We start from the raw sequence: 27,282 nt of genomic DNA, 5'->3' as shown, positions 1-27,282 counted from the left end.
AACCCTGTGATAAGGTAAGGAACTTCTGTATTTATTTTCTTTTGTAACAAACATGTTGAATACCAAACAAAAGAGCATTTCCTGCTCCAAACTAAGCACTTGATGAAGGTGACCCATGGCTGCCAGTTCCAAGCAACAACATGACCTTGAGAAGCAGGTGTGAACAGACACCAGCACAGAGGTGTGTGCTCCCTGTGCACTGAGGGGACAGGAATTCAGTAAAGCCAAAAAGTGGAGTAAAGAATGGGTCAGCATAGAGTGCTGCTTCTCTTTATGTTGACAGAATGGTTGCTGAAAGCCACAGCCTATGGTGCTGCCCATCTGGGTAGAAAAGCTGTATTATCATTACAAATTCCAAGCTGAGAATATATATATTTTTGCAACAGTATTCTTTCAGCCTCATTGATGTTTCTGCATTTGCAGTCACTTATTTTCATTCCCTCTAAAATACTGCTTTTGCCTTCTTTGGTACTAAATTAAATTAAATTTCTCTCCCCCAGTTTTAAGAGAAGGGGTGTGGGGAAAGGAGAAACCCAACCTAGAGCAGCAGGGAGGGAACTCACCTGGATGGTGACAGTTTCAGTTTCAAACTCCCACTCTGGCAAACAATCCCTAAGCAAGACTAACCCTGACTGATGGCTACAGTGTGTCCTGGGAATTTTATTGTGCTGTGTGTGCCTGATGAACAGGAGAATTTCAAGTTAAACCCTTTATGTTTCACACCAACATTTCAAACAGTGTCTAGAGTAAAGGATCTGCTCTGTCTTCCAGTTCTTCCCCCTGGACTGTCACCTCTGTGATGGCAATCCCCTGCAGGGACAGTGGGACAGGACCTGAGGGGTCAGTGGCAGGACTGCTGATGTGTCTGTTCTGGCAGGTGAACTCCCACGCCCAGGGGCAGCAGGAGCTGAGGCCCAAAAGCTCTGTGGAAGCAGCCAGAGGTGAGAAGATCCTCAGTCACCACAGACCCACTTACAGCACAACCATACAGGGCTTTTTTCTCCTGCTGTCCTGTTTAAACCAACCTCCTGTGACAAGAAGCTCCTCTGCTGCCTCATGGCAAGCACCAAGCCTGGGAGACTGACAGTGGAGCAGGCAGGGAACAGGCAACTTACTGGGGATTCTAGAGATGGATCTGAGGAGCAGGGTAAGAAACTCTGCAGAGTGGAGCCTCTCTGGAAATACTCAGCACCCCAGGAGCAGCTTTAGGTGCTGCCTTAAACAAAGCACATGTGCTACAAAGAGGGTGAGGTCAGAGCTCGCTGCTGCTCAGTGCCACGTGTCATTTAGAAAGGAAAAAGTACCACACAGGATCAAATAAAGCTGAAAAAGCTTTCAGGAGTGTTTGGGCTGTAACCACAGTGCTGGCAGGGATGGCAGGAGAAGCCCTAACACTGCAGACTGGCTCAGTCAGGACAGGAGGATGCATGTCCTGTACCTTCATATAGTGTTTGAAGATATCTGCTGCTGCATGCATGTCCACAATGTCATAAATTATCAGCTTGCTGAAGGCAGCCAGAAGGTTTCTTCTCTTATGTAAAGCTTCTATTTTGTTGGCTTCATCTTCTTCATCTCCCTCTGAAAGCATCATCAACAACAGAATGTTTGTAAGTAACTGTTAAGTTCTAAAACAACATTATCAAAGGAGAGCTTTTAGAAAAAAAATCAATTATTGAACATGAAGCAAGAAGGATTGTTGGAGAAGAAGCTAAAATGAAAGGTGGTGAGTCTTGAGTCCTGCCTACTTGGAAACTTCCAGGGAAATTTAGGAACATGACACATCACTGACCAAGGCTGCTCTCCATAATCCTGAGGAAATCCTGGATATAATCCACATGGAACTGAGTCATTTATTTCCTATACCCTGTGAAAGACCACAGTGAACTCTTGCTGAATGCTCTTGCTTAACTTCTCAAACACAGGACATTCACAGAGGCTCCATTAATGTGACTAAGCTATAAATATTTAACAAAAGAAAAATCAGAAGCACCAGTACACTTCTGCATGCCTTGGACTTTCAGATGTGAAATCAATGGCTCTGAACAACAGGAAGAAAAACCCAGTTGTAAGAAGCATTAACATTGAGTGGCAGTGCCATAAATATTAAGTCTCTATGCAAGGCTTCACTCTGAATAAAAAGTAAACTACACAGATAAAATCTTAAATATAGTTATTATATAATAAAAGCATATTCCACAACTTATATAAAAAACTTCAGAGTAGTGACCTTCCAAAAAGTAGGAATACTTCTGAAAACATCTGGACCAACTGATCAGAAAATTCTATTTTCTCCTTTCTTCTGTGTCTGGTATGAAAAAAAAGCTAAACATACCCATGCTCTGATTTTCATCATCTTGGTCAATAAACACATGATCCATGACAAAACTGAGAAGTTCTGACTGGAGGCCTGAGTCTGGATTGAACACCAAAGGCTGGAGCCCTTCTCGACCTCCTGTCATCAGCTGGTGACTAAAAATCATCAGGAGATCACAGAGCAGCATGAAAGCCTGCAAGGCAAAAGAGAATGAATGCAGTGACAAGGCAAAAAAGGAAACCAAAGTACCATTGATCTGATTTCCAGATATCCCCTGCTACTATGAAACAGCTCCTTAAACTGCTCTCAGGTGCAGCTGTTTATGTGCTGTGAAAAGCAATCCATAATGGTTTCCTCTGCTTTGGAATGCTGTGCCTTTGGTTCCTAGGTCAGGAACTGTGGTAATTACCTTCTCCATGTCCCAGATGACCCATATTAAACTTCCATTTCTTCTCTAGGAAAAGAACTCTAAATCTACCTATGATCCGAGGCCTGCAGCAAAATTTGTAGTAAAGAGAGCACACCTCTTTTGAGAAACAGTAAAAAAAAATCAAACAAGTAAAAACATGAACAACACCGAGGGAAAATTCAAGCTGAGTCACCGCCAGCCCCCCAAAATGCAAACAGCCACAGCAAGGAAATTCTTGCAGAATTTCATGAAAAGCTCTTGCAAAAAAAGAACCAAGTTTGTCTGCACAGCTTTCAAATCCAGACAAAAGCCAACCTGGGCAGAACTGTGCATGATTCATGCTCACTACCATAATACCCTCATTATCTGAGACAGGAAAGAAGGCAGCTGTCACTACCTTCCTTTCTTCCAAGGGCTCATTCCTGCATGGCAGTAACACTGTTTTGCCCCTACATGGTTTCTGTTGGTGTCTCACAGCCAGCTGTCAGCAATTTGATCACATTCAGCACCTTTCCAAAGCCTTTTTATTCATAGCTTCTCCATTTTTAACCTCAGGTTCTGAAAACTTTATAAATTTCCAAAGTAAAATCTATAAATGCTGAACTTCCTAGTGGCTCCCTTATTTCTGGGAGTATGTTATAAAATCTGAATGAGCTACACTCAGGCAAGAACAGATGCAAATCATTGTAAATGATGTCCTGTTGAGACCTTAAGAACAGATGTTGTGATTTTTTTCCCTTTGATCCAAAAGGCTGTGATTCATTCCAGTGATGATCTCACCTGCTCTAAACTCCCCTGATACTCAACAGAACTGAAGCTCTTCCTAATGCAGACCTCTAAAAAAGAGCAGATGAGTAATGCACTGTTGGTGCTGAGTTCTGTCCAATATAAAGGCAGCAGTGGGCTCAGTCACAGGATATTTATTTCCCTCAAACACTCACGGAAACATTGAAATGTTTCAGTCTTGTTTCTCTAAATACCTCATACATTTTTCCTTCCTTTGATATGGACATCAACTTTGTCTGGAAAGAATGTCTGGAGCAAGGATCAAGTATGGTAGGGAGACAATGAAATTTGCACATAATTCTCAAAAAAAATCCAGTAAAACAAAAGCAGTAAGTAGCAGTCCTGCTACTCACAGAAATATACTTTTTAAGGAAGAAAACAAAAGCAAATCACAGAAGAGTCAGCTGGAATGGGTCCCTGGAGTCTCCAGCCTACTCTGCCCAGGACCCTCTCTCTGGGCCTGCCTGGGTGTGGGCTTGTCTGGCTGAGGCTTGAAAACTTCCCCACAACTGGGAACTGCAAAGGAGCTTCTAAAGAAAGTTTCAATTATCAGTGAAAAAACCACTGTGGCCACTGGTAAGAAGAGAACAAACCCATGTTAGTACACCTCAAGAACAAACCCACTGCAGGAATGGGAAGGAACTTTTGCCATTTCCTGAGGCAGGAAGGATGTCAGGTCCAGCTGAGCTGGTAGGGAGGTATTTGCATGGAGCTAGAAGATATTGTTACATTATACAATATTAATATAATATGCCAAGAGTAATTAGTCTGAATATGAAAAAAACAATTACTAAAGTAAAACCTGCTGGAAGCCAATGACACACAAGTCTTTTAGAAATACATAAACTACTGACGTCTCTGAGCATTTAATGTTTATATTTAGCAACCTGAAGAACAGAGAGTAAATGCCAAGCAGAGCTATCTTTCTGAGAAATAAAAGTGTCTTTTAAGAAGTATTGTCTTTTAAATACCACAGGCAAAAAGCACAGGACAGTTATTAGTTATACTCTGCTAATTCAGGGGAGGTCTGATAGAAATGCCATTTGTAGACAAATGTCACTGACATAAATCAGTGCATATTCACATAACCTCAGCTAACAAACCAGCTACTGTGTCCTGCAGAGACAGACTTAATTATTTCAACAAACCCTTTGATACAATGGGAAAAAATCCAAAGGATTCAGCCCATTTGAGGTCTCAGTCACCCTTCAGAAGTGCCTATTTTCATCTTTCAGTTCAGTGTCTGCAGGAAAAGTCTTTCATCTGAGGTGACTGAGTTGGTTGCCTGAAGTCACAAGGGCTGGAAATGAGTCTGAGCATCCAGGTAATCCTTCCTTACTGTTAATTTGTCATGAGCTGTGCTTTGGAAATTCTGTTAATACAGCTGCTCTTCTGGGCTGTTTGCTCAGATTTATTTAGACAGGAGCACAGATTATTTTACTTTAAGTTTGATGTAGTGTTGTCTTGAGTTTTACTACAATTTAACACTCACATTTTTATAAGAGACAGACATTTCCTTTACCTGTTCTTTGACTGGAGTGTTGACATTTGATAGACACTGCTGGCAGACAGCCAGGAAGGATTTCACAGTTTTCCTCAATACCAACAAATCCTCCTGGAATAAACATTAAAAAAGAAAGTATATAAAAATTATTAGGAGGTTTCTGGGAGGAAGCAAAATAAAGAAATGGTGATGATTTCATACATTCAACAAAAAACTGTGAAAGAAATAAGCTATTCAAAAAGTACACACACAAAAAGAGTCCCTTAGTTTTACAGTGATGAGGAACCAATCACCTGAAAGAAAACAAGAACCCAGCATTAAATGAGATGAGATGAATTCACAGCAGGACGCCTGGCCCATGCTCTGCAGACCTTCCCCCAGGACAGCCCTCCAGCTTCCTTCCACATGGAAGAGAGAATGTCCTGCAGAACAACCTCCGAGCAAATGTGAAGAAGCTACACAATGCCCATGCAATGTTTTCCTTGCTGAATGTTTTACTGATGCTGGCTGTTCAGCCATGTGTCTCAGTTCTGGTTTCAGCTTTCCTTGTGCTTCCTGCCACGAGCTCTCGTTGTTCTGTGTTTACTGCAGAGCCTTTTTGTGGGCCATATGTTCTCCCTGTGCTGGTTCACAGCACAACACAGGACTGCCAGCGTGCCCAAGCAGCCAGAGTCTTCCCAAAGCTCTCCATTTCTCATCACTCCCAATGGAGTGAGTGGCATTTGCTGGTATGGACACTCCAGGTCTGTGCACTCCCTCACCTTCCTGTTCCTGAGCAGTTTCTCTGATGATGCAGCCACAGTGCCACTGCATTACCCTGCCATTACAGAATCCCTAAGATAGTTCTGCTCTGTTCTAATTCCCAACTTGCCATTAATCACCCCTCTTTTTTTTCTGAATATAAACCTTCCATTTGGCAGCATTAAGATGCCTCTTAAAAAAAAAAAAGTTGTGTTTTGTTCACCAATTGATCTATATCATCCCCATTTTCAGAGCCTTCCCAGATGACTGATAAAAATGACCCTTTTTTTATGAGAGAACAGATGTCTGCCAGAATGCATCAGAAACTATTCCATTGTGCAAGGATTGCTCACCTACAATTTTTCTTTAATATATGGATCAGTTTTGAGCTATTGAATATGTGTTATGTATTTAGCCTGGAGAAACAAGAGCTCTTTGTGTGTACCTTGGGGAGGGGATTTCAGTAACCTGTGACCAGCTGAAGGGCCAGTTTGGAATTTGTAGGTGTTCATTAACATTACAGGAGTGTCCAATTCTGGTCCTGCATTCTGTAGAGCTGATGGTTATCCTGGAGCTGTGTGGCACTGCCTGTAGGTCAGCACAATTATGTGCTGTTAAGAAATCAATGAGCTGACTTGATCCTAATTAGATTTAAACCACAAGAGCTGAGCTTTTCCCTGCCACACACATGGAGGCTCCAGCCCAAAACAGCTGGATCAGGTAGGGAGCCATGATCCAGAGCATGCCCAACTGTGTAATAGGAGGAATTCCCCACACAGCAATTAATGTCCCCTGGCTTGGCCATCATGCCCAGGACAGCTCCCAAACAAGGGCAGGTGTCTCAGGCAGAGCTGTGTTTTGGAAGCCACTTGAACACCAGACAAAAAATAACTTCATTCCAAAATGACTCTGTTCCCAGTGTATACCTATGGCTGTCAAGTATGACTTCACCACAGAATCAATATAAGATACAAAAATTACCAAGCAATTCTGAACTGTAGCCAAAGAATTCTCTTTGAAGGAAACCTTACCAGAATTCCTCATCCCATCTGACAGCTATTCCTGCACCACCTGTGCTACACTGCAGCAATTTATTGTATTTTGTTTAAAAAAATGGAGAAATGCAGTGATGGGTGATGAGAATTTTCCAAACACTCCTTTGTGTCTGGGCACTTGGCCCCAGGGCAGGCAGGACAGGGCTGCTGGAGGCCTCAGCAGTGGGTGAGAGCCCCAGCACCCCAGAGCAGGTGGGGAAGACTGGAAGAAGGTGTTGCAGGCAGTGCCCAGGTGCTCTGAGCACTGGGCTCCACAGGGCACCAGCAGCCCATGCATGCTAATGAGAAAGAGGGTGAGAGGGGAAAATGGGAACAAAAGCCAGAATAAAGAATAACAACTATTCCTTTCTTTCTAATAGCTAATGTCAGTATTCAAAACAACTCAGAGAATTTACTATGCATTTTTATCACTTTTCTATGCATAAAATGCTTATCTGAGTAGCACTTCAATATAACATCTTTATCTTTTCGATGCTGATGGAGAAGTACAATTATCACTTCAGTTTTCATATAATTTTAATTTGATGTATTACTTTTGAAAAAGCTCTGAAAAAACAGGATGCTGGCCTCTGACTGAGAAAAGAGCTAAGGAAAGGTCCTGGAAAAGTCACATGTCACCTTGTCCTGACCATACTTTGTGTGCATTTGCTTTTTATTAGCAATTGTTACTGCCACGGCCCTGCCACTTCTATTGCAACATAAAGGGTGAATTAGAAAAGTAATAAAGCAACTACACATCAAGATTAGGCTATCTGTGGTCTACAGATCAACAGTATTGCTCACAACTGTTCATGTCAACATTCCTTATCAGCCATGCAAACTACAGCACTCACTATAAAGTGTGTTAATTATCCTCAGCAATAAAAATATAATAATCAGCTGCTATAAAATCCTGATAAAAACTATTTACATTGCTTAGACATATGCATAAATAGATCCTGAAACACAGAACAAATCTGAACATCAACATTTTATATGTTATAAATGACAACAAACGATGGCAAGAATAGAAGTTACAAAGAAATCAGGTGTAACACCTTTCTAGGTAAGTTGTGTTCTGCCAGTAAAATCTGTTTGATCAAAGCCCACTTACTTTGGAAGGGGAGCCCTCAGTGATTTTCACCAGCTGCCAGAGAATAGAGTAGTGGGAACACTGCAGTGCCTGGACAACAATCTGTAACACAAGAACACACAGAATCTCAGCATGCTGCTAAGAGCAGGCACAGCAGGAAGTGTATGGAAAATCTATCATGCATTTTCTGGTGAAAATACAGGAGCAGCTCTTAGCACTTTTTATTTTCAAGGGTATCAAGTTTTCCCTTGGTTGGTTTGATGCAATGAAAAATCAGCCAAAAGATTTTTTACTGGAGGCAAAAAAATACTGTGTAAATCTGGGAAACACCAGAAAACTGCACTGGGGTACAGCAGGAGAGGGCATCATAGCATGACAGAAGTACAGCCAACACCTACATCTCTCAGGTCAAAAGCACCCGTTGAAATATCTCTATACCTGGATTCACTATTAAACAGCATGGAAATCTGTTCCACTGGCAGATGAACATGTAGCCCATTTGCTAAAAAAAAAAGGAGAAAATACAACTTGTCCCATGGAGAAGACCAGGGTCATATCCCTGGTGCCCAGAAAAGCATCCATGGTGTCTCCTGAACAGCTCAAATCCAGAGGAGGTGCTACCACTGCCAAACTCCTCAGGGTGGCCTGCAGGAAGAAATATTGAGCAGAGCTCAGATTTCAGGACCCTTCCCCTAAAATCTTATGGAAGCATTTGGAGAGCCACACACTGACAGACCCAGAAACTGATGATGGCTGGCAGCTGCATGGACAGGCTTTATCTGCCAGCCCTGTCTCTCCAGGTAGCACAACTCCAGCATGAAACAGCAACTGCAGAGAGGACTTTCACACACTGTGTGGCAATGCCTCCTCCTCTTAGGGCTCTTCCTTCAAAATTCTTGTTCAGAATTTCATAAGAATTTCTTTTTTCTAAATGAAGCTGAGTTAGAATTAACCATTGGCTTCTAACTGAAACCAAATCAAAACTTAACATGTTTAAATGCTGAAGTAGGAATTCTGTAGTTTAAACAGGAACGATGGGAGAATATGAGATGGTTCCTGTGCTCATCCATGAGAAACAAAAACTAAATTCTGAGGGAACAAAGTCCAAGATGTGTTCACTAAAAGAACTCCACTAGGATGTTCTAGTTTCCTGGTTTTCATAAGCTTTCATCTTACCTTCCATACACAATAATAATTTGTGATAATTCTAATTGCAGCCAAGGCTTACAATGTTGAGTTTCAGTGTAAACATCAGGATTGATGCACTGCTTTTCAGAGTCAGGAACATCAGCTATTCCCAACTTTACAGATGAGAAAGGTGAGGGAAGGAGCTCAAAAATCACACATGGAACTTTTAAATTTCTGTACAAGCAGACTCTTCAGAACCTCAGACACCCCAGTGATGCAGTGCAGGTGCTGTTAAGGGTACCTGTTCTGGCATAGCTCCGTGTTCAATTCCAGTTCTCAGCAATCTGTAGCAGTTACTGAACAGATCCCATTTGGTCAGATCATGAGCACTGCAACGAGAGGAAATCAAGAGGGATTAATTTTGTTCCTCAAAACCCCCAGCCCAGAGAGCTTTGGTGGTTTCCACAGCTGACCAAGCAGCTGCACAGAATCTCACTCCATGCTAAAAGCACACGTCAGGCTTTCTGATAATCCAGGAAAAATGTTTTACTACATGGGATTTTTTCAGGGAGGAGATAAGCTCTCTCCACACCATATACCTATAAAGGCTACTTAAGCATAGCTGCTGCTTCCCTCTCTAAGTTATCTTTCCTCTTTTGGAAACATTGAAAGAACTCCAGAAAACCCTTCCCTGGCATTGCAGCAGAAGCTGCAGCCAAGCTCTATCAATATCTACTGAATAAAAATGGCTTTAAGCAAAGTGAAGTTGTATAGTTTTCTACTGTCTCATTCGAAAATAAAAAATACACATTACCACTACATATTAAATACCCTGAAAGTCTGAAGTGAGACCATATGATAACACCTGGACATGGGATAGAGATGGTGGCTGCCATCCTACTGTCCCACCAATCTGATTTCATCAGTGAGAGGAATAAAAATGACATTAGGGACAAATACTCTGTAAGGCTGTAGCCTTACAGACCTCAACAGCTCATGAAAAGGCTTTTTAATAGAGATGTGAGAAATACAGAAGAAACTGAAAAACATCAGGTTCCCTGAAAGACAAAAATACTCTCTCAGTAAGTAAATTTAAGTTGAAAACATTTCTCTGCAGTGGAAATACACTGACATAATTTGAAACAGTTTGTAATATGTCTATAAAAGAGCAAGCCAGCTCAGAATAATCAGAAACTTGCTGACTGAAATACTTACATACAAGAAGGGATTGAGACTGAATTGGGAGTCTCAGCTGGATGCAGCAGCCTCTTGTACCTGACTCCTCCCAGCACCTGGATCACCCAGCCAAGCTCACTCCTCCACCCCTGTGCCTGCCCTGGGTCAAACCATTAACTGCCCTGCCCAGCCAGAAGGAGTAACTCCCTAGTTCCAAAGGGGACAGAGGCTGAACTCAGGACTGGCAATGCCCAGCTCCTTTTGGATCCACCTCCCACACTGGAGCGTGCTAACCCTGCAAATGTCACTGGCAAGAGCTTCACAGAAAACAACCATCACAGTGCACTGTGCACCCCAGGGCTGCCCCATTAAAGCCAAGGTGCACCTTGACTTCCAGTTCAAATCCACAAAGAGAAGAATAGGAAAACATAAAAAAAATTGGAACTGAAAATGTAAAAAGTGTAAAAATATTTTGCGGACTTAGATGGTCTTTGAGGTACTGAAATAAAATGTTTCATAGATAAATTAGAGGCTGCCAGAGAGCTGCCTCTGACTGGAGATATTAAGCACAGAGATGCTGCTTCCATAAATCACAGGGTTGCCAGAAAGACAGAGTGGTACTTCCTTAATTACAGCACTGTAATTAAAGCTGTCAAGTCTCCTTGGTGTGCAGAGGCAGATACCTGCACAGATTACCCTACAGAGAATATGGAAGAAAATACTGTCTCATTCCTGCCTTTTCAGTTCAGAAATTCCCCATCAGGCAGCCAGCACAGGAGCCATGTCCTCACAGCTGGGACACTCAGCTCCCTGCCCTCTGCCTTACAGCTGAGCTCAGGAAGGGCTCTTCAGCTTCCAGAGCTGAAAACTTCTAACTATGTACAACTTACAGCCCTTCAATGGAAACTTTCTTAAAGCAGAGCCTCCACATTACAGTTAGGCATATTCTGGTACCTCTTTATCTCTTCTGAGCTACTTAGACATCAAAACCATAGTTATAAAGGCATCTTGGACACCACACAATTCTCCACAGAGGTTCAGCAAGAAAATTCACACAACGCAGACTTTTCCCTTAGTTCCTTCCATGTCAGACTCTTCATGGATTTCAGAAAACAAGTTCCAGTATTTCATCCAAGGTTTCTTTTAATTCTTATGGACAGCCCTGTCTGCTGGGGCACATTTCTGCCAGACAAGAGGCAGGTGAAGTAAAGGGACCAGTTTCACAGTGTTTCTCAAAGTGTGGCAAAAAACAGCTTAGAAAAGTTAATTTTCCAAGAAGTGAACTTTCCACCCACCAAACTGCTTCACTCCTTCAAGATGCACAAAGAGAGGGAAGTTGTGCCTTGGGCTCTGAGCAGCTGTGCTACTGATACAGTCTAATTTCTCTAATGAGGTTTCATTTAGCATCACTTCTACTTCTGGATATAACAAACTTCTGAGTAACTCAGTCTGATGGATGCACTGGTCAACTAGTGGAAAAAATGTTAAGCCAAGAGCTTCTCTAAGAGGAAGAGATGATGTGACCATCAACTCCCCCATCTAGGAAGTGTCCTGACTGATCACTCTGACCCTGATACACACTGGTTTTATCTGAGAGTTATGACAGTGCCTGTGGGTTTGTGGAGTCAGTGTGGAGGTGGAAGGAAGCAAATGTTGTGTCATATCTGAGGACTACTGGACAGTACCAGCAATGCTCCTGGTTTCTAAATGTGAAACAGAGTCCTCCATGCAAGGCAGAGCCAACAGGCACAGCCAGGGGAACAGAGGTGATGCTTGGCATGTGTCTTGCATCGGATTTACTGAAGAAGTAAATAAAAGATGCTGAGATTTTGCAGCATACAAAATGCTACAGCACTGATGTGCCACGTGTGAAAGTTCAACTCAATTACAATGGAATCAATTAAAAAATTGCCTCCATGTACTTAAATGGTCTGAGTATCTGTGAGATTCTGGCAAATAATACCCCAAGTGGATACTCCAAGAGGCCTACTCAGAAGATTTCAGGAGAATTTATTATTGTATTCTGAAAATGTGGAAGGAACTTTGCAGCGATGAGTTTAATTTGTATTGATACATGATTTCCTTATTTTGATGGATCAAAAAGTCTGCTGTGAGCCTTTGCTGTCATGGCCCTCTCAGAAAGAGGATTACTCAGGCTTGGGGAATGCCACTACAGAAGCCTTTTGGTCTGGAAGACTTTTCTCCTAATGCCTTACCATGTATTTTCCACCTTGCTTGTTCTTGAAGTATGAAGCAGCAGAAATTATCAAGGTGAAAAAAAATCATGGAGAAAGTACATTGGAGTTTCTCTCACTGGAAGAAGACAGGACTTGTTTCTTCCCAAAGCCCCAGCAACCATTTCATCAGTGCCCATTCAGGAGATCTCCTGATTTAGTTTCTTTTGACTCCCAGGTGCCAATAGCCAATGACAGTCACACCACAGCCACTGTGCTTTGAGACAGAACACTCCACATGCATTTGCAATTGCAGATCCTCTCTCACATTAAAGGTTCAGCAGAAATTCTGGCTCACGTGGAGTAATTGTTTCCTATCACAGAGAGATCACATCACATGTAATGAAGATCTCATGACTTCTTCATGCAAGCAGATATTAGGAATTCCTATTGAACTACAGCAGTAAATAACTAATCAGCTGAGGAATGATACATCAGCTGTTCTGCAGCTCTTCAGCTCGGATCCTTTGCTCTTTCCTGGCTTTTTGAAGGTGAAAGTAGATGTCCCTGACTCAGATTTGTATGTTATTCTACAAGACTTCTTTATGGTCTGAGTTAACTCTAGAGACCTGGAACCCTGAAGGAAAAAATATATATGAGAGCCACTCAGGAAAGCCTTAAGATTTTGCTTCTCTCCTGGATGTGAAGCACAGCTTTTCCCAGTTCCCCTCAGGAAAGGCAGACATGGCTCCAGTGGGTTACCAGGGAGACTGCAAACCTTATTTGCACAAGTGTCAGCCTGCTGCACTATGGAAATTAGTAACAATTTAATGATCTTTGTGGGATTCTCCTTGAATGGCAACAAAGAGTAGAGATTGCAGAACCATTTCAGAGAGTGATCCAATGCAGGATTCAGGAAAAGTGAAGTCTAAGCACAGAGAGAGAAATGAAATCACAAAGTTGTAAAATACCAAGCTGTATGAAAGAGTTGGCAGAAGGAAGGTCCTCTCCCACATTGTGATAAAGAAATGATTTGTGGCTCTCTGCCACCTGCACATGAAGCTTTCTCTCATGCTGACAGGAGCAAATGTTTCCTGCAGTTAGAGGGAAGATGAGGCCTTTGTGCTGTGCTCCAGAATTCACAGTTCCAGTGAAGTTCTCCAGGTTGCTCTGCACATGCTGAGGATGCCTGTAGGTCTGAGAGCAGCAGGAACCTCAAAAGCTGATTTGTGCCTGGTGAGGGAGATTCTGCACAATCCACACAGGGAAATTTGGCCAACATTCAACTGCAGGAAGAAAATGCATCTCCCAGGCTTTCACCATAAACTATTAATTATTATTATTGCTACTACTAATTAATTCTATAATTTTGAGGAGAAGTAGCTCAAAGGCACTGAGAAATAGCTTCCTGTAGGCTCCCCAAGCTGATGCCCAAAGCACAGGTTTGTGGCAGAGAAGTGTCCCTGGTGCCCTGACTGTGCCATGCAGGGGAGCAGGACCTGCAGTAATTCACTCAGGGGTGTAAGAGCACTGGGTGCAAGGGAGGGGGTGCCACGTGCAAATCCCATCTGCAAAGGTCATGGCATGAACTGAGCAAGGACCCAGATCAGCCCAGACACTACTGACAAACAGCACCAGTCACTCCTCCATCTCCACTTCAGATTTCAGGCCACGTGTTTTCTCATCTCCCCACACCTGACACTGCTGAGGCTCACTGAAAGGACAAAATTAACATCACAAATTTGTGAGGAAAGACACCACCTACTTGTGAAAAGATGTTAACCTCTTCAGTGTGGAGAGCACATTGTATATGTCATCATCATCAGCTTCTTCTCCCTGCAAAGGAAAGGCAGCCCATGAGGAGAGCCCAGCAGTTCAGCCCAGTACATTACTGCACAGGCAGCAGCAGCTTCTTAGGGGTTCACACTGATATCAAAACTGTCTCCAAAATTTCCAGTGACTTCTATGTAGATTCCATAATATTTAAGTAGCCACTGCACAGCACTAAAACCCAAGCAAGATCATCTGACAATATTCAGCATTGTCACTGTGTTAATATCTAAACCTGTATCCTTTAGTGATAGAAATCATTCCCAAGACCAAAATCTGAGTTCTGTATTTTTTTATAAAAAGGACTGAGCCACCAGCTTTAATTACTAGCTGATGAACGTGCTACAACACAATTTTAGAATTTTCTGTAAACTAAACAGCAAATTTCCTTAGTGAATCAAGTGAAAATAAGGTATTTCCAACCCTAATTTTTACAGCAATTTTCTAAAATAAGAAACCCACTTGCAACAATTCTTCTTCTCCATCTCACTTTGATAATTTCTTTTCCATCTAAAAGCCTAACAATTAAAACATCTTCCTGCCTTCAGATGCAATTGTCAATCAATGTTTCTCCCATTATCAGCCCAGATACTTGCTTAGGCACCAGTATGCAATTTTTAAAATTTAAAATGTCTTTAAAATGATGAAACAGACTTATTAAAATAAATTATTCCAACAAATATCACTTTAAAAACAGTAACACAAGGACTGTAATTTTAAATCCTTGCTACTGCTGTTCTCATTCTTCCAGGTTTCAGACCTGTATCTTTTACTCTTTCCAGGGCTCTTTTAATATACCATTAAACATATTTTCTTAAATCCTCTCTTTCATTCAAAACATAATCCAATCTTGATTTTGCTGCCTACATATGCATGTGGGACTATAGGAATCACTAAAAACATTAATGTAAATACAACTTCCTCTGCATTTTTCATCATCTTTCATCCATTTGTCTACTTAATTCCTCAAGTGGACTGTTTTAGTACTCAACTAAATTTTCGGAAGGAGGATTTTCCCATAGTCTTGTTTTACACCATCAATTATTTGAAGGCTTAATGGCTACTGCAAGGGATTTTCCACAGGAAGAAGTGGCTCCAAATAATTATGAAATAGCTGCTGCTGCACTACATCTTCAGATGAATCATTTCATGGCTTGCTAAGAATGTTTTTCTGTAGCCTATCCTACCATATTTTAGACAGTTCAAAAAATTTAAGAAAACCAACCTCCTGCAGTAGATCCTCGACAGAATGGTTGAATCGATCCACAAATTCGTCAATAAGTTGGCTGTGGGCTATGTCAACTCTGTTCTGGATGGTGTATTCCTCACTGCAGAGGATGCTGTAGGTTTTGCTGCAGGCTTCCAGAACATCTGACTCCACATGCTTTTCCACAACAAACTTAATCTGCTTCAGTAAGGCATCCAGATGCTGCAGAGCAGAGAAGAACTTCAGCTTTTCCCTCAATGGGACAATGACACTGAGCAAGGCCACTGCCAGAACACCCAACCAAGGCTGCACTGCTCACGTGCCAAAGGAAGGCACAGCACTGTGGGGCTGAACAGGGGTCACACCTGAGAGCAGCCACACTGCCTGCCCAAGGCACGATACCTTTTCCATTCTGCCCGTGCTGTAGATTTCCAGGTCAAAGTACTGAGGGATTTGCAGGAGGTTTGCAACCTTCTCGGCGTCAGCAGAATACTGGAACATCATGGCAACAAAACAAACAACAGGGAAGTAAAAATAAACTCCTGCACTACAGAATGAGAAAGTTTAAAGACAGCTGTAAAGCCCAGTGAAAGATTTATTTTGTTGAAAACTGTACCTTTGATAGCAGCATGGGAAGTGCAATAATGAAATGCTCAGTCAATTTATTTCTGTCATCTATCTGAGTTTTTCTTTCTTTTGCTGTCAAGACCTGGAAGTGATCAAACATAACTACAGTAAATACATTTTCTGCATATAGCATTCATTAACTTTTCTAAACAAACAAAAACCCATGCAAGTGTATTTTTTAATAAATCAAACAAGGAGGGAATAAAAAACTCAAAACACATTTGGGCTGAAGAGTGATTAAAGAGGGAGGACTGTGTGTCCTAAGCAGCTGTGATTGAAAAGGAAAATACCATTATCACCCAGCATGACATTGTCTCCACACACCATCTTTTTAGGACTGAAATTCAAATATAACCCCAGTCAGTGGAATTTTTGCAATTGCTTCCAAGTGTACTGAACTCTGGCTTTCACACATTAAACCAAGCATTAATGTAAGACCTCAGGGCAAACTGAAGTATAATTAAGAAAACCAAAACCAAACCACACTGTAGCAATGATTTTCATTAGCAGATTCATGGCCTCCTCTCTAAACGGAATGGAATTCTTAGTGAAAATGTACATCCAAGTTCACAGTGAGGTACTGCAGCACTAATGCTGGCAGAACAAAACCCCCTTGAACAGTGACCAGAGAGACAATAATCAAACCAGCACGCTTCATCAAAGCTTAGATCTGGCTTCCTGGCTTCAGGAAAGAAAAGAATACTTTTGAGAACAAATAATGATAATAAAATACTCAAGTTAGCTAATGATTCACATACAGCCAATCAGCCAGACTGCACAATAAGGGTTACAAGCTAAAGAAAGAGGAGAAACTATCTCACAAGAAGGTGAGTGCTTAATTAGAAATCTGTTCCCATTTCAACTCAGAGAAGAATCATGGTGGGAATCATGAGACATGATGAATCTCCAGGGATAAGGCAGAGATCCCTGCAGTTACCATCCCACAAGTCATGGTCTAACTGAAAAGAAGCAAAAGCCAAGTGTCACTTCTGCATGGCTCTGCAAAGGAGGAGGAGCAGCTGGACACAGGGCAGGTGCTTGGATGCCAGGCACTGTGCCAGCAGGAGCCCAAACCAGCTGTGGAAGTGGGGGGAATGGATCAGTGACCAGGACAAGACACCCTTGCACAGGGCAAGGTGCAGAGGTGGCTCCAGGGCAGCCTCAGCCCCTGCACACCCACCAGGCAACATCAGCAAGCTCAGAGCAGTGCAAACCCAGGTCAGAATCCCAACCCTGACAGCCCAGCTGTGTTCTGGGGACCAAACAGAGCTGTTCCCTGGCACTGGGAATTGATCTGTGTCCCCAGCATGACTTCCAGGCCCTTCTGATCATCCTTCAGAAGGTGGAATTTGTTTTACTGATCTGTTTTCTTTAGCTCCAAGTACAGACATTGAAAACTTAAGACTAAGCAATTTGCTGAACTTCAGTGAATTGAGCTGTAGATCTCTTGGGAAAGAGAAAATACCTGGAAAATTAATACTGACATAATTTGGTTCTCCAAACACAAAATACCACATGATTTTTTTTTTTTAATTTAAAGGTCACTTTGACTGCTAGAAAGGTTTGCAGCTTGAGACAAAAAAAGTTGTGCTTACAATACAGTTTTTGTAACAAAAGATAAGACATGCTTGTGTAAATTTCAGTAAGTGCTTTCATGGATTCCCTCCTTAACCCTGAAATGTTTTATTAAATTAGGAATTCCTAAGAACACGCTTTATAAATTAAAGTACATAAATCATGTTCAAACTGATGGTTTCTTGGAGCTTTTTCTGGGATGCTGTTTCTGGACATGAGACTAATCTGCTTTGGCACATAAAAAATTAAGAAGTTAAGTAACTGAATTATTTTAGCAATAGAGAATGGCAAGACTCTCCAGATTTCATCTTTATTAATCTGTGGCTTTAACAAACTAGTTATGATTATTTAGAATGGATGCTAAAAGAAGAACCATACATTCACGTGGGTTTATTCCACTTTCATCTATCCTAAATAAGATAGGGACTACCAAAAATCAAGTGAATGTGTTTAAGAAGCTGAGACTGCTTTGGAACATGGATGCCGTATTTATGGAAAATACAGCTGAAAGCCTGTTATTACCCTGACCCTGTGACTTAGAATCAAGTGTTTAAAACTGCATGTCCAGCTTTAGGAATGGCCTTCCACTGGTGCTCAGACAGTCCCTATAAAATAAACTAAGGAGGCAATTTGGCCAGAATGTAAAATTCTGGAAATTTTCGGGCACTCAGTGGAAGAGGCCTAAGAGGATGGATGCCTAAAAGCACAGACACATTCAGAATGGTCCCAGTCCCACCCCTCCTGCTCAAAGCAGAGCCAGCCCAGGGGTCACACTGGTAGGATCAGGGCTTTGTCCAGTCAGGTCTCAAAAATGACCAAGCACGGAAAGGGCACAAACTCTCAGTACCTCTTCCCCTCTTCCAGTGCTTAAACACCCTAATGATGAAGATCCTTTGACTTTTCTGTAATTTTTATGTCCATATCAGCAGCACATTCAATTTTATGGAAGATAGAGGTAGTCTGCTCTGCTCTTACACTTTCCACTCTAGTCTAGGTTTAACATTAGGGGCTGATGATGTCGATACATTACAAATATAAGGCAGGGATATGATAAAAAGAACATCTAAAATATAATAAAAAAAAACTTTTATGCTGAAAATTTATATTGCTTAACTTGCCCATGCAAACCCCAAAATCAAACAAAGAAAAAACCAAACGTGTCCAGAAACGGAATTTCTAATATTTTTCTCAGAAGTGTTCAGACGAAACAGCAAACACCAATTAAAAAACTCCACTGCAGGAGCGCCCAAAGCGGTGTTACAAACATGTCCCGTGCTGTGGCGGCAGGCAGGAGCTGCAGCCCCACTCACCCTCTTGCCGGTGCCCCTGCCCACGGGGGGGTGCGCCTCGGCAGCCTGGCGGATGGTGCACACCATCAGCTCGATCAGCGCGCTCTCCTGCCGGTCCGACATCGCTGCGGGGACAACAGGGCGTCACTGCGGGAGGCAGCGCCACGGACACCAGCGGGACAGCAGGGGAGCACGGGGCAGCACACAACACCACACACAAGCTACACTGTCACATTAACCAGGCTTTCCTGCCGCCTCGTTGTCTGCCATTCACATCCTCTCAAAATGGACATGGCAGAAGTGAAAGCAGCCCAGAGAAATGTAGGCTGGGGAAAAGGATCAATGAAGGGGAATATAAGGAAGATCTACAAAATAAGGGAGAGTCACAGAGGAGAAACAGTGACAGACAACTCACTGTCGCTTCCTCATAAATTCTCTGCTCTTTGGCAAGTGCTTCTGCTCACGTTTGGAGGATCAAACCCCACTAGGCTAAACAGAATCAATTTCCTAACAAAATTACCCTATAAATACCCTCACTAGCAGGTGCATACAAAAAATCCAGCCATTGAAGCATGGACATGATGAGCACACCTTGCCAGGAGCATTGATTTTTCAAACACCTAAGCCCTGTGAAGGTCCCTGAAGCAGGAGAATCCTGAGGAACTATAAATGATCTTGAATGACACTCATTAACCTCAGGACACTTTGCTCCCAGCCTCCCTGGCTACTTTGTGCACCCAGGTCTATTATCAGCAAAAGGCAATCTGAAACTAATGGTGAAAGAATCCCCTTTGTTTTTACTCTTGAGAATTCACTGTGTTCACATTGCCTGGAAAAGCCCCATATTAACTAGCATCACCTGAAGTGCTTGTTTATTCAAAATTGTATTAGCTATTTAATTTATTGAAGTAGTTATTTAAACATTCAGACAAAATGAAGTTAAGACTTGAGTAAACTCCCTTTAATATTAGGGAACCACAGTGTAGCACACTTGATTAAAAGAAACCCTCCAGAGCACAAATAAAAAGCAAACTAGAGTACAAATTGCTGCTTTTTGAAGGAAAGCACATTAAAAATAGATTAATCCAAAATCTTCAAATATGCTTTCCAAACAAACCATAACATAAAAAGATGTTTCACTATGGGTGGCAGAGGTATTTAAGGAATAATTAGCAATACTATGCAATATCAAGGAAGCACAGGGTTAAGCCAATACCTTCTTCTCCTTGGACTGGCTCCTCCAAGAGCAATTCTGTCATACATTCCCAGTCTTTCAGCAGTTCTTGAGAGCTCTCCCACAAGCTGTCCACCAAATAGGCTGCATGTTCATGCAACTAGAAAATCCAAAGCAATCATCAGTACAGCTCTTGGTATAAGCACCAGTTCTTCAACTGTTATAATCATGTGGCCACAGAGAGTGTCCTGGGCACGTATCTTGTGTTAGTTGGAAAAAACATTCCGTTTGAAACTAATTCAGGAAGGTTTTCTCCCAAATGAATGACAACAGCACAATGGGGTTATGTTTTAACAGAAACAAAGTAAAGCAAACTGAGCTTCTTTTGCACAAAGCTGCCTGTTTGGGAAAAATCTCTCCCAGCTTTTGACCCAGAAGCAGTAAACTTACCTTCCCTCACTTTCTCACTGCATTAGAAAAAGTAGAGATGGTGAGGCATGAGATTTGAACAAGCAGTTGGTTTTCATACATGCTGCTATGTGCTCAGACAAAAAAAAAGGAGCAAAAATCCTGGTGATTTCAGGGGTTACAGATTTAACACTAACTTCAACTGCAAAAAATGTTTTCATGTGAATTAACACAACTGTTGTAAAGTGAGAAAAATAATCCATAGGCTTCTGCTGTTTTCTAAACTTATCTTCAACTACTTCCAACAAGCACAACACCCAACTTGTGCTTGCCAGGGTCTGACTCCTTAGCTGGAAAACAGCCCTGAGCACAGAGAAGGAGGTGACAGTACATTCCCCTCCTCTGTTTCTGACAGTTTTGGGCAAAATGTCACTGAGTTACTGCTGCTGGGCAAAGTTCACTCCCTTGAATGCAGCCCAGACTGCAGAGTTAACTCATCCCACCCACATGCAAACTCCCAATTCTCCAACTCTTTACTAAAATTGGAGTCAGGATATTCTACTTGGCTCCTAACAACTCTCAAAAACAACAATAGCAAAAACTGGCCCTGAGAGAGAAGTGACCCTCAGGGAGCAGCATGGGAGGCACTTTGCTGATCTTGGCTTTGGCAGTGGAGCAGAGTTTCTTTTCTCCTCAGAAGGACAGACAAGGTCAGAGCTCAGTAACTCATCACACTCACATCTAAGGGATGTTTTTACACTGTAAAACACAATGAACTTTACAATCTAAGCTTTGAAGAAGCTGGAACTAAAAATCCCTTCAGGTGTCAGATTGAAGGCCCACACAGGTAGTGACATTTCATCCAGATTAATTTGTAGGTTTATGAGGTGTTTCTAAAAACCAGTAACACTGTACCAAAATTTTGTCCTTCCTTCTCAACAACTCTTCATTCTCACAGTCAAGTCTCTTGTTCAAGGCTTCATAACAATTAAAATAACAAATTTTAAGTAATAGCTTTACTTTTGCTTTTTACCCAAAATATATTATGCTCCCTTCTCTAGAGAAACATTTCTGTCATTCCTTTCTTTCAATCTGCTTATTATCAAATCAAATTAATAATTTTGACCCTTTCCCCCTCTATCTTAAGAACATCCTGTACCTGACAGTATCTTCTCAAATTTTCCTCCCTCCACTGCCATTCCCCATCTCTATTAGTGCTACTACATGTACCAGACAATTTCCCATAGATGCTGTCTCTATAAATCATAGACACAATCCCACCCTGGGTGTGTTCATCAAACACTTCATGTCACCACACCTATGCTTGTTTTCTTCATTCTCCAATGTTTCCAAGATGCATCTGCATAAAGCCCTGAGAGACCTCATCTCATCTCATCTCACAGCTGACTCTGCTCTGAGCTAAGGACCCTCAGGTCCTTCCCACTCTGAGTTCATCTATGATTCTAATAAGAATTGGAGATATTATGCAATTTTTGTCCCGTCCTGATTCAAATTATTTTACTCCACAAAGAATAACTCCAGAGGTATTCTCCTTGCATGGTTATGTAAGCAAAGAACCATTTCCATTTGTGTGCAGCAATGCACCCTGGCAGCCACCACAGCAGAGCAATGCAGTGTGAGTACAGTGGGGACATGCATGAGTTAAATAAACCACAAAGATTTTCACATCAATTTCCTTAATGAACAAGGAAATAGAGGGGCAGGGAAAAAGGCTTATGGTATTTCTGAAAATATAAAATAAAAAGAAAGACAATTTATTACTGTGTGTTGATAAATCACTATTTAAGTTCCAGGTTTTATAAAACATTTAAAGGTTAAAAATGACTTTTTTACCTCACTTTCAAGAAAGAAAAGAACCAACATTCTAATAAGGTTTCCATTTGGGCTATTTCGCCCCCTTCTCTTTGCTAGAGCCTCTTCAGCTTGGGGATCATGTCTGCTGAACAGCCTGAAAATAAGCAGAAGGAGCTCATGGCTATCACAACAATTCTCATTTCTGCAAGAATATGATCAGAATTCATTCTGGATATAGTAAATTTGTTCATAAAACAGTGCAAGTATCTCAAGCTATTTCTTTCAAGGGAAAGAGGCCACAACCTCTGCCTGTCTGCAGAGATGAATTTGTCTTCAGTCCTTGAGCTCACAAGGCTGGAAGAATTTCACACAGGAAAAAGGTCTCCAAAACCATCTTACACTGAAGGTTTTACACAGTTTCAAATATTTGCATCACTTGTACAGTTTTGCATTTATAACTTATCCAGTCTTGCAGTGGAGGCAGCACCTACTGCACCAGTGCACTGGGAGCTAAGGTTGTATCACTTTGGCTGGGACATGGTAAAAACAAACCTGACATCCATTAAACAGCCAACTCCAGGTACCAGGAGCAGCATCAAAGATACAACCAGCTCCTACTCATTACTTTGGGTTTTACAGGTAAGTGACACACTCTGCACTGAGTTCCCTGATGCACAGCCCATCCCAAACTCCTCTCAATGCTCAAATTTTCCAAGAGACCTCAGATGTGTATTATTGTTACAGCAATGTCTGTTTAACTTTGAGAAGTTTGAAAGCTGTTCCTGGCTTTTACAGTGAAATCACAAAGCAGATTAACACATGAAACACAGAATTCTGATTTCATTGCTGTAATTCACTGAAGAGAAGGACAAGTTACACACAAATGTTATATTTTAGTTAAAAACATTACCTTGTCCCCCCTGCTTATCATAACAGATAAGCAATGAGCACCTCTGCAGGTGCTGAGGTACCTTCCGACCTGCACCTCAGGGTTGAGCCTGTGATCCTCTGTATTTGGGATCCTTTATTTCCTCTGTACTATTTGCTTTCCTTTGCTAAGCACAGAGAGCATGTCTGATGATTATCACAGAGAAAGTGATAGTGAAATGTATTAAATTAGGTGAGATAAATCACACCTCAAATGCCTGAAATAGATTCTAACTTATTTAACTGGAGATTTTCTTTGCAGAAACCAAGACAAAATTAGTTAAGAATGGGACAATGGCACAATCTTGTCTCCATGCTGTTAGCCTTGAGACACATTTACAGAACACAGCTTAGTACCTTGTAAAAGAAGTAAAAATGAAGGTTTGTCTTTTTCCTCAGTGCACTGCGGTGCAGGTATGTCTTATTTACCTTTGAGGCATTTTTCAAAAGTGTTCTATCACATGTTGATTAATAAAGGAAATTTAGTGTGTGTTTTTAATAAGAACCTAACCCTTTCCAGTAACTAGTACAGTATCTTGTTGTTAATGGAAATCTGCACATATATTTCTTGAAACGGGTAGTGCTTGATCACAAGGCTGGAATTCCAAAAATCCACCAATGAAAGCTTACAGTTACAATATGGAGTTGTAAATTCTTAATAGACCATAGAAAATTAAAGCACTGGCAAAGAAAAACAGATCTTTGTGTATTTTTTCCTACCTGTATCTTGGCATGAAAAAATTAGATAACCTGGGTTCTAATATAAATCGTCTATACATGTAATAAAAAACTCTAATGTCACAACCCATGAGGGGAGAAAGTCAAATTCCTGCTGAAAGATTTTTAACTGCAAACAATAAAAAGAAGAGTTTAACTCCTATGATGTGGCAATGCCCTGGTCCCAGTTACTGAGGCAGTGTGACTCACATCCATGGAAAAGCTGGCTCATGTCCTCTGGCATAGTGAGGACATGAAAGATGTAACCATAATGCAATACATTTTCAGGAGGAGACAGTGATTTTAGAAACAAATTTTATAGTTATTGCTACATAAAAACCTCCCAGGTTCACTACAGAGAAATAAACTGTCCTAAAACTTGCTAGAAATTATGACTGTTGATGTACCAGGTAGCTCACCCCAGACTACAAGCCCAGTATATGCATCTTACCACACCAGGAATTCAGCAAGTGCTGCAGGACTAAACCAACTTCAGAAGTTTGTGCAGTCTTTATATATTTAACCCTGAAGGAGTTGGAAAATATTATCTGAATTGCAGAGCAATGATAAATGTACATTCAGTTTCTTCAAGTTCTCAGATCTTGTTTAAACAAGAGAATAAAGTCTCTGGTTTAAATGAAATACCTGATTTGCTAAATTGGGATATTTCACTCCACTGCTTCTTTGCTTTTTGATGTTATCTCTCTAGGAAGCATTCACAAACTTGGTCTTATTCCAGGACAACTGTTGACTTACTTTTTGTGGAGGAATTCCCCAGCTGCTACTGCCACAGGCCGGTGTGCTGAGTACACCAGGTGATAAACATTCTCACAGTCTTCATTGGACAGAGCCTCCTCGCTCCCACTGAAAGAGGCACAATGACACCTGAACCAGAGCAGAGGTTTCACCTGCATCCCCTCACCTCCCACAGCTCACCCAGGACAAATACAAGGTTGGTTCACTTCCCACAAAATGCTACATAGTTGAATAAGCACCTCAAGGATCTTTGGTTCTACTTGAAAATACAGAGGTATTTAAAGGGCCTGTAGGACTGGAAGTTTCTCTGATTTCCTTCCCCCCATTTTATCAATATAGACATAAAACAGTATTACAAGATCAGAATCACTGTATACAAACCCTCCCCTGCTTATTCCTTAGACCATCACACAAATTTCCATTCACATACTGCAAGATGCCAAACATTCACCAAACATCATAAACTAAAAACCTGGAATCACAGAATCCTTTAGGTTGGGAAAGACCTCCATGCCCATTGAGTCCAACCATTAACCTGGGCCCTCTGTGTTCACCACTAATCCATGTCCCCACTTTTGAACACTTCCCTGGGCAGCCTGTCCCAGAATGTTAGCAAAAATGATATAAAGATACCAGCACTGTCACAATCTGGATATTATGTCCATCCTTGTTTAGTTGGCATCCATCAGAAACATTTATGTATCAGGACTCTAAATCATTTGGCTTCACACTAGACACCATTTTAATTGGTCACTCCCCATCAGGATTGTTGCAGACACCTTTCTGGAGTTCCTACCTGCCAGAATATTGCCCTGTGCTCTTCAAGGTGACCCAGCCTCTTCTGGTGCTAAATGCATTTAGCATTGCCTGTGCTTTCAAGGGGCAACCAAAAGGAAAACAGGAACAAACAAAAAAACGTGCACTGGGTAATTTTTGACCTTAAAACTTATTGTGTTCCCAAAAATTGTTAATAGTATAGGGAAGACATGTGCTCTACATGTCATTTCAGATCATATTTGTTATATTTACTTTAAAATATAACAGTAGATGCAAGATTTCATATCTTGCTAACATTACAATGCTAATCTCTTTAAAAACAGAGTGACCCATAAATAAAAAGCTGAAGTCTAGACTTTGTTACTAAGGAAGGCTAGTGCAATCTTTTGTCCAAATTCTACATGTCCAAAAACATTCTTCAAAGTGGACCTAATGAATATAAAATATGAAGCAAAAATTCTGTGCATCTGCTTGTAAACTAGACATTCTTTCATACAGCTTTTAATAAATATATTATTATGTTTATGCCAAAGCCTGGCAGTGCCCCTCCAGGTGCACACTCACGAGGCTGCTGGGGACAGGCTGGTTCCACATCAGCATGTGGGAGGATGTGTGAGGTGATCCTTACCTCAGGGGACCCACTGCATCCCCACATGGAAAAGCCTGGAAGCAGGTGTCCTTCCACATGACTCTTTTCAGCTGTGTCAGGAAATCAATCAACTCTCCCTATTCTGGATCTGTGTTACTGCTGGAGTTACTCTAGCAAGTGTAACCCACAGCCACTCATTTTGGGAGGACAGTTCTGCCCTTGGCCAAAGGTAGAAATGCCCCTTGGTACTGTTAGACAATGGATGCACTAAGGGCTCCAAAACATCCACACATTCTTACACTTTGTCTCCTGCATTTCCATGAAATGAAATACCTAACCTTAGCTTCATGTCCCTATTATATGTTCAGTTCACCTTCATACTAAGTGTAAATTAGCACATTCACTTCAATACACAAGCAAAGCACTCAAGTCACTCAGATGGCAGTGGTTTAGGGAATTTTCCAAGGGGGTGCAGGGGCTGGAGCAGCACTCACTGGAGGATGAGCGTGACCAATCGAATGGCTTCCACAGCGACATCGTACTCCTTGTCCAGGGTCATGGACACAATGCGGTCCTGCAAGGCAACTGAGGTCAGCCACAGGCACAAACACAGCAAGGCCAGCACATGGAAAATTCTACAGGTTACAAAATAAATACTTCTGGGGAGAAAGATGTTTCAACTGCATGCTGACAATGAGAGCCCCTCAATATTACCCCACCTTTTAATGTACCCTTTAGCTGTGAGCTGTAACAAAAGGACAAGTGCTTCAACAATCCTTATCCTTGTGTGTTTGCCAGAAAGGGAGGGAAGAGACTTGGGAGCTACAGCACTGTTCTGGCTTGGATCAATTTAACAGGTCTTTCCTGAAAAGTCACATACTTGGGTTGGACAACAGCAGAAAACCTGCCCCACTTCATTCCCCTGAAACCAAATAATTTCAGAGGAAGGAATGCTGCATATATGGAAACATGTGAAGAAAAATCACACCGGAATTCATGCATCTGCAGGTTGCCTGTAAAATTGTGACCTTTTCCCTGTCTGTATCTCAAGGTTTGAAGCAAATCTCAAGAATTACACTACAGAGCTTCTCCAGAAAGTGGGGAATTCCATGGTTTGATTTTGCATTTTCTCATACTCTTTCTAATGGAGACAAGCACATCATTCTCCCATCAAATCTAATGATTTTCTAACTTCTAAGGACCCTGTAGCTATGAGAAGTCTTTTAAGGGTT

General features: G+C 41.6%; 1 protein-coding gene across 8 annotated transcripts in view; it reads right to left on the bottom strand.

The window, feature by feature from the left end:
- STAG1 (STAG1 cohesin complex component) overlaps positions 1 to 27,282 on the bottom strand; it is a 156,298-nt gene that overhangs the window by 14,616 nt on the left and 114,400 nt on the right. For all 8 annotated transcript variants that reach the window (XM_064386114.1, XM_064386115.1, XM_064386117.1 and 5 more), the window contains 14 exons: positions 26,545 to 26,624; positions 24,685 to 24,792; positions 22,324 to 22,438; positions 20,104 to 20,221; positions 18,909 to 19,012; positions 16,013 to 16,105; positions 15,799 to 15,888; positions 15,415 to 15,618; positions 14,125 to 14,195; positions 9,311 to 9,398; positions 7,903 to 7,983; positions 5,032 to 5,124; positions 2,333 to 2,507; positions 1,439 to 1,578 (listed from right to left, as the gene is read on the bottom strand). In XM_064386114.1, the coding sequence (XP_064242184.1) occupies positions 1,439 to 1,578; positions 2,333 to 2,507; positions 5,032 to 5,124; positions 7,903 to 7,983; positions 9,311 to 9,398; positions 14,125 to 14,195; positions 15,415 to 15,618; positions 15,799 to 15,888; positions 16,013 to 16,105; positions 18,909 to 19,012; positions 20,104 to 20,221; positions 22,324 to 22,438; positions 24,685 to 24,792; positions 26,545 to 26,624 (1,560 nt within the window). The remainder of the gene's footprint in view (positions 1 to 1,438; positions 1,579 to 2,332; positions 2,508 to 5,031; positions 5,125 to 7,902; positions 7,984 to 9,310; positions 9,399 to 14,124; positions 14,196 to 15,414; positions 15,619 to 15,798; positions 15,889 to 16,012; positions 16,106 to 18,908; positions 19,013 to 20,103; positions 20,222 to 22,323; positions 22,439 to 24,684; positions 24,793 to 26,544; positions 26,625 to 27,282) is intronic.

The sequence above is a fragment of the Passer domesticus genome, chromosome 11, assembly GCF_036417665.1.
Source record: "Passer domesticus isolate bPasDom1 chromosome 11, bPasDom1.hap1, whole genome shotgun sequence".
NCBI lineage: Eukaryota > Metazoa > Chordata > Aves > Passeriformes > Passeridae > Passer > Passer domesticus.
Note: the sequence above shows the minus strand (reverse complement) of the source record. Positions and strands in the feature narration are given on the sequence as shown.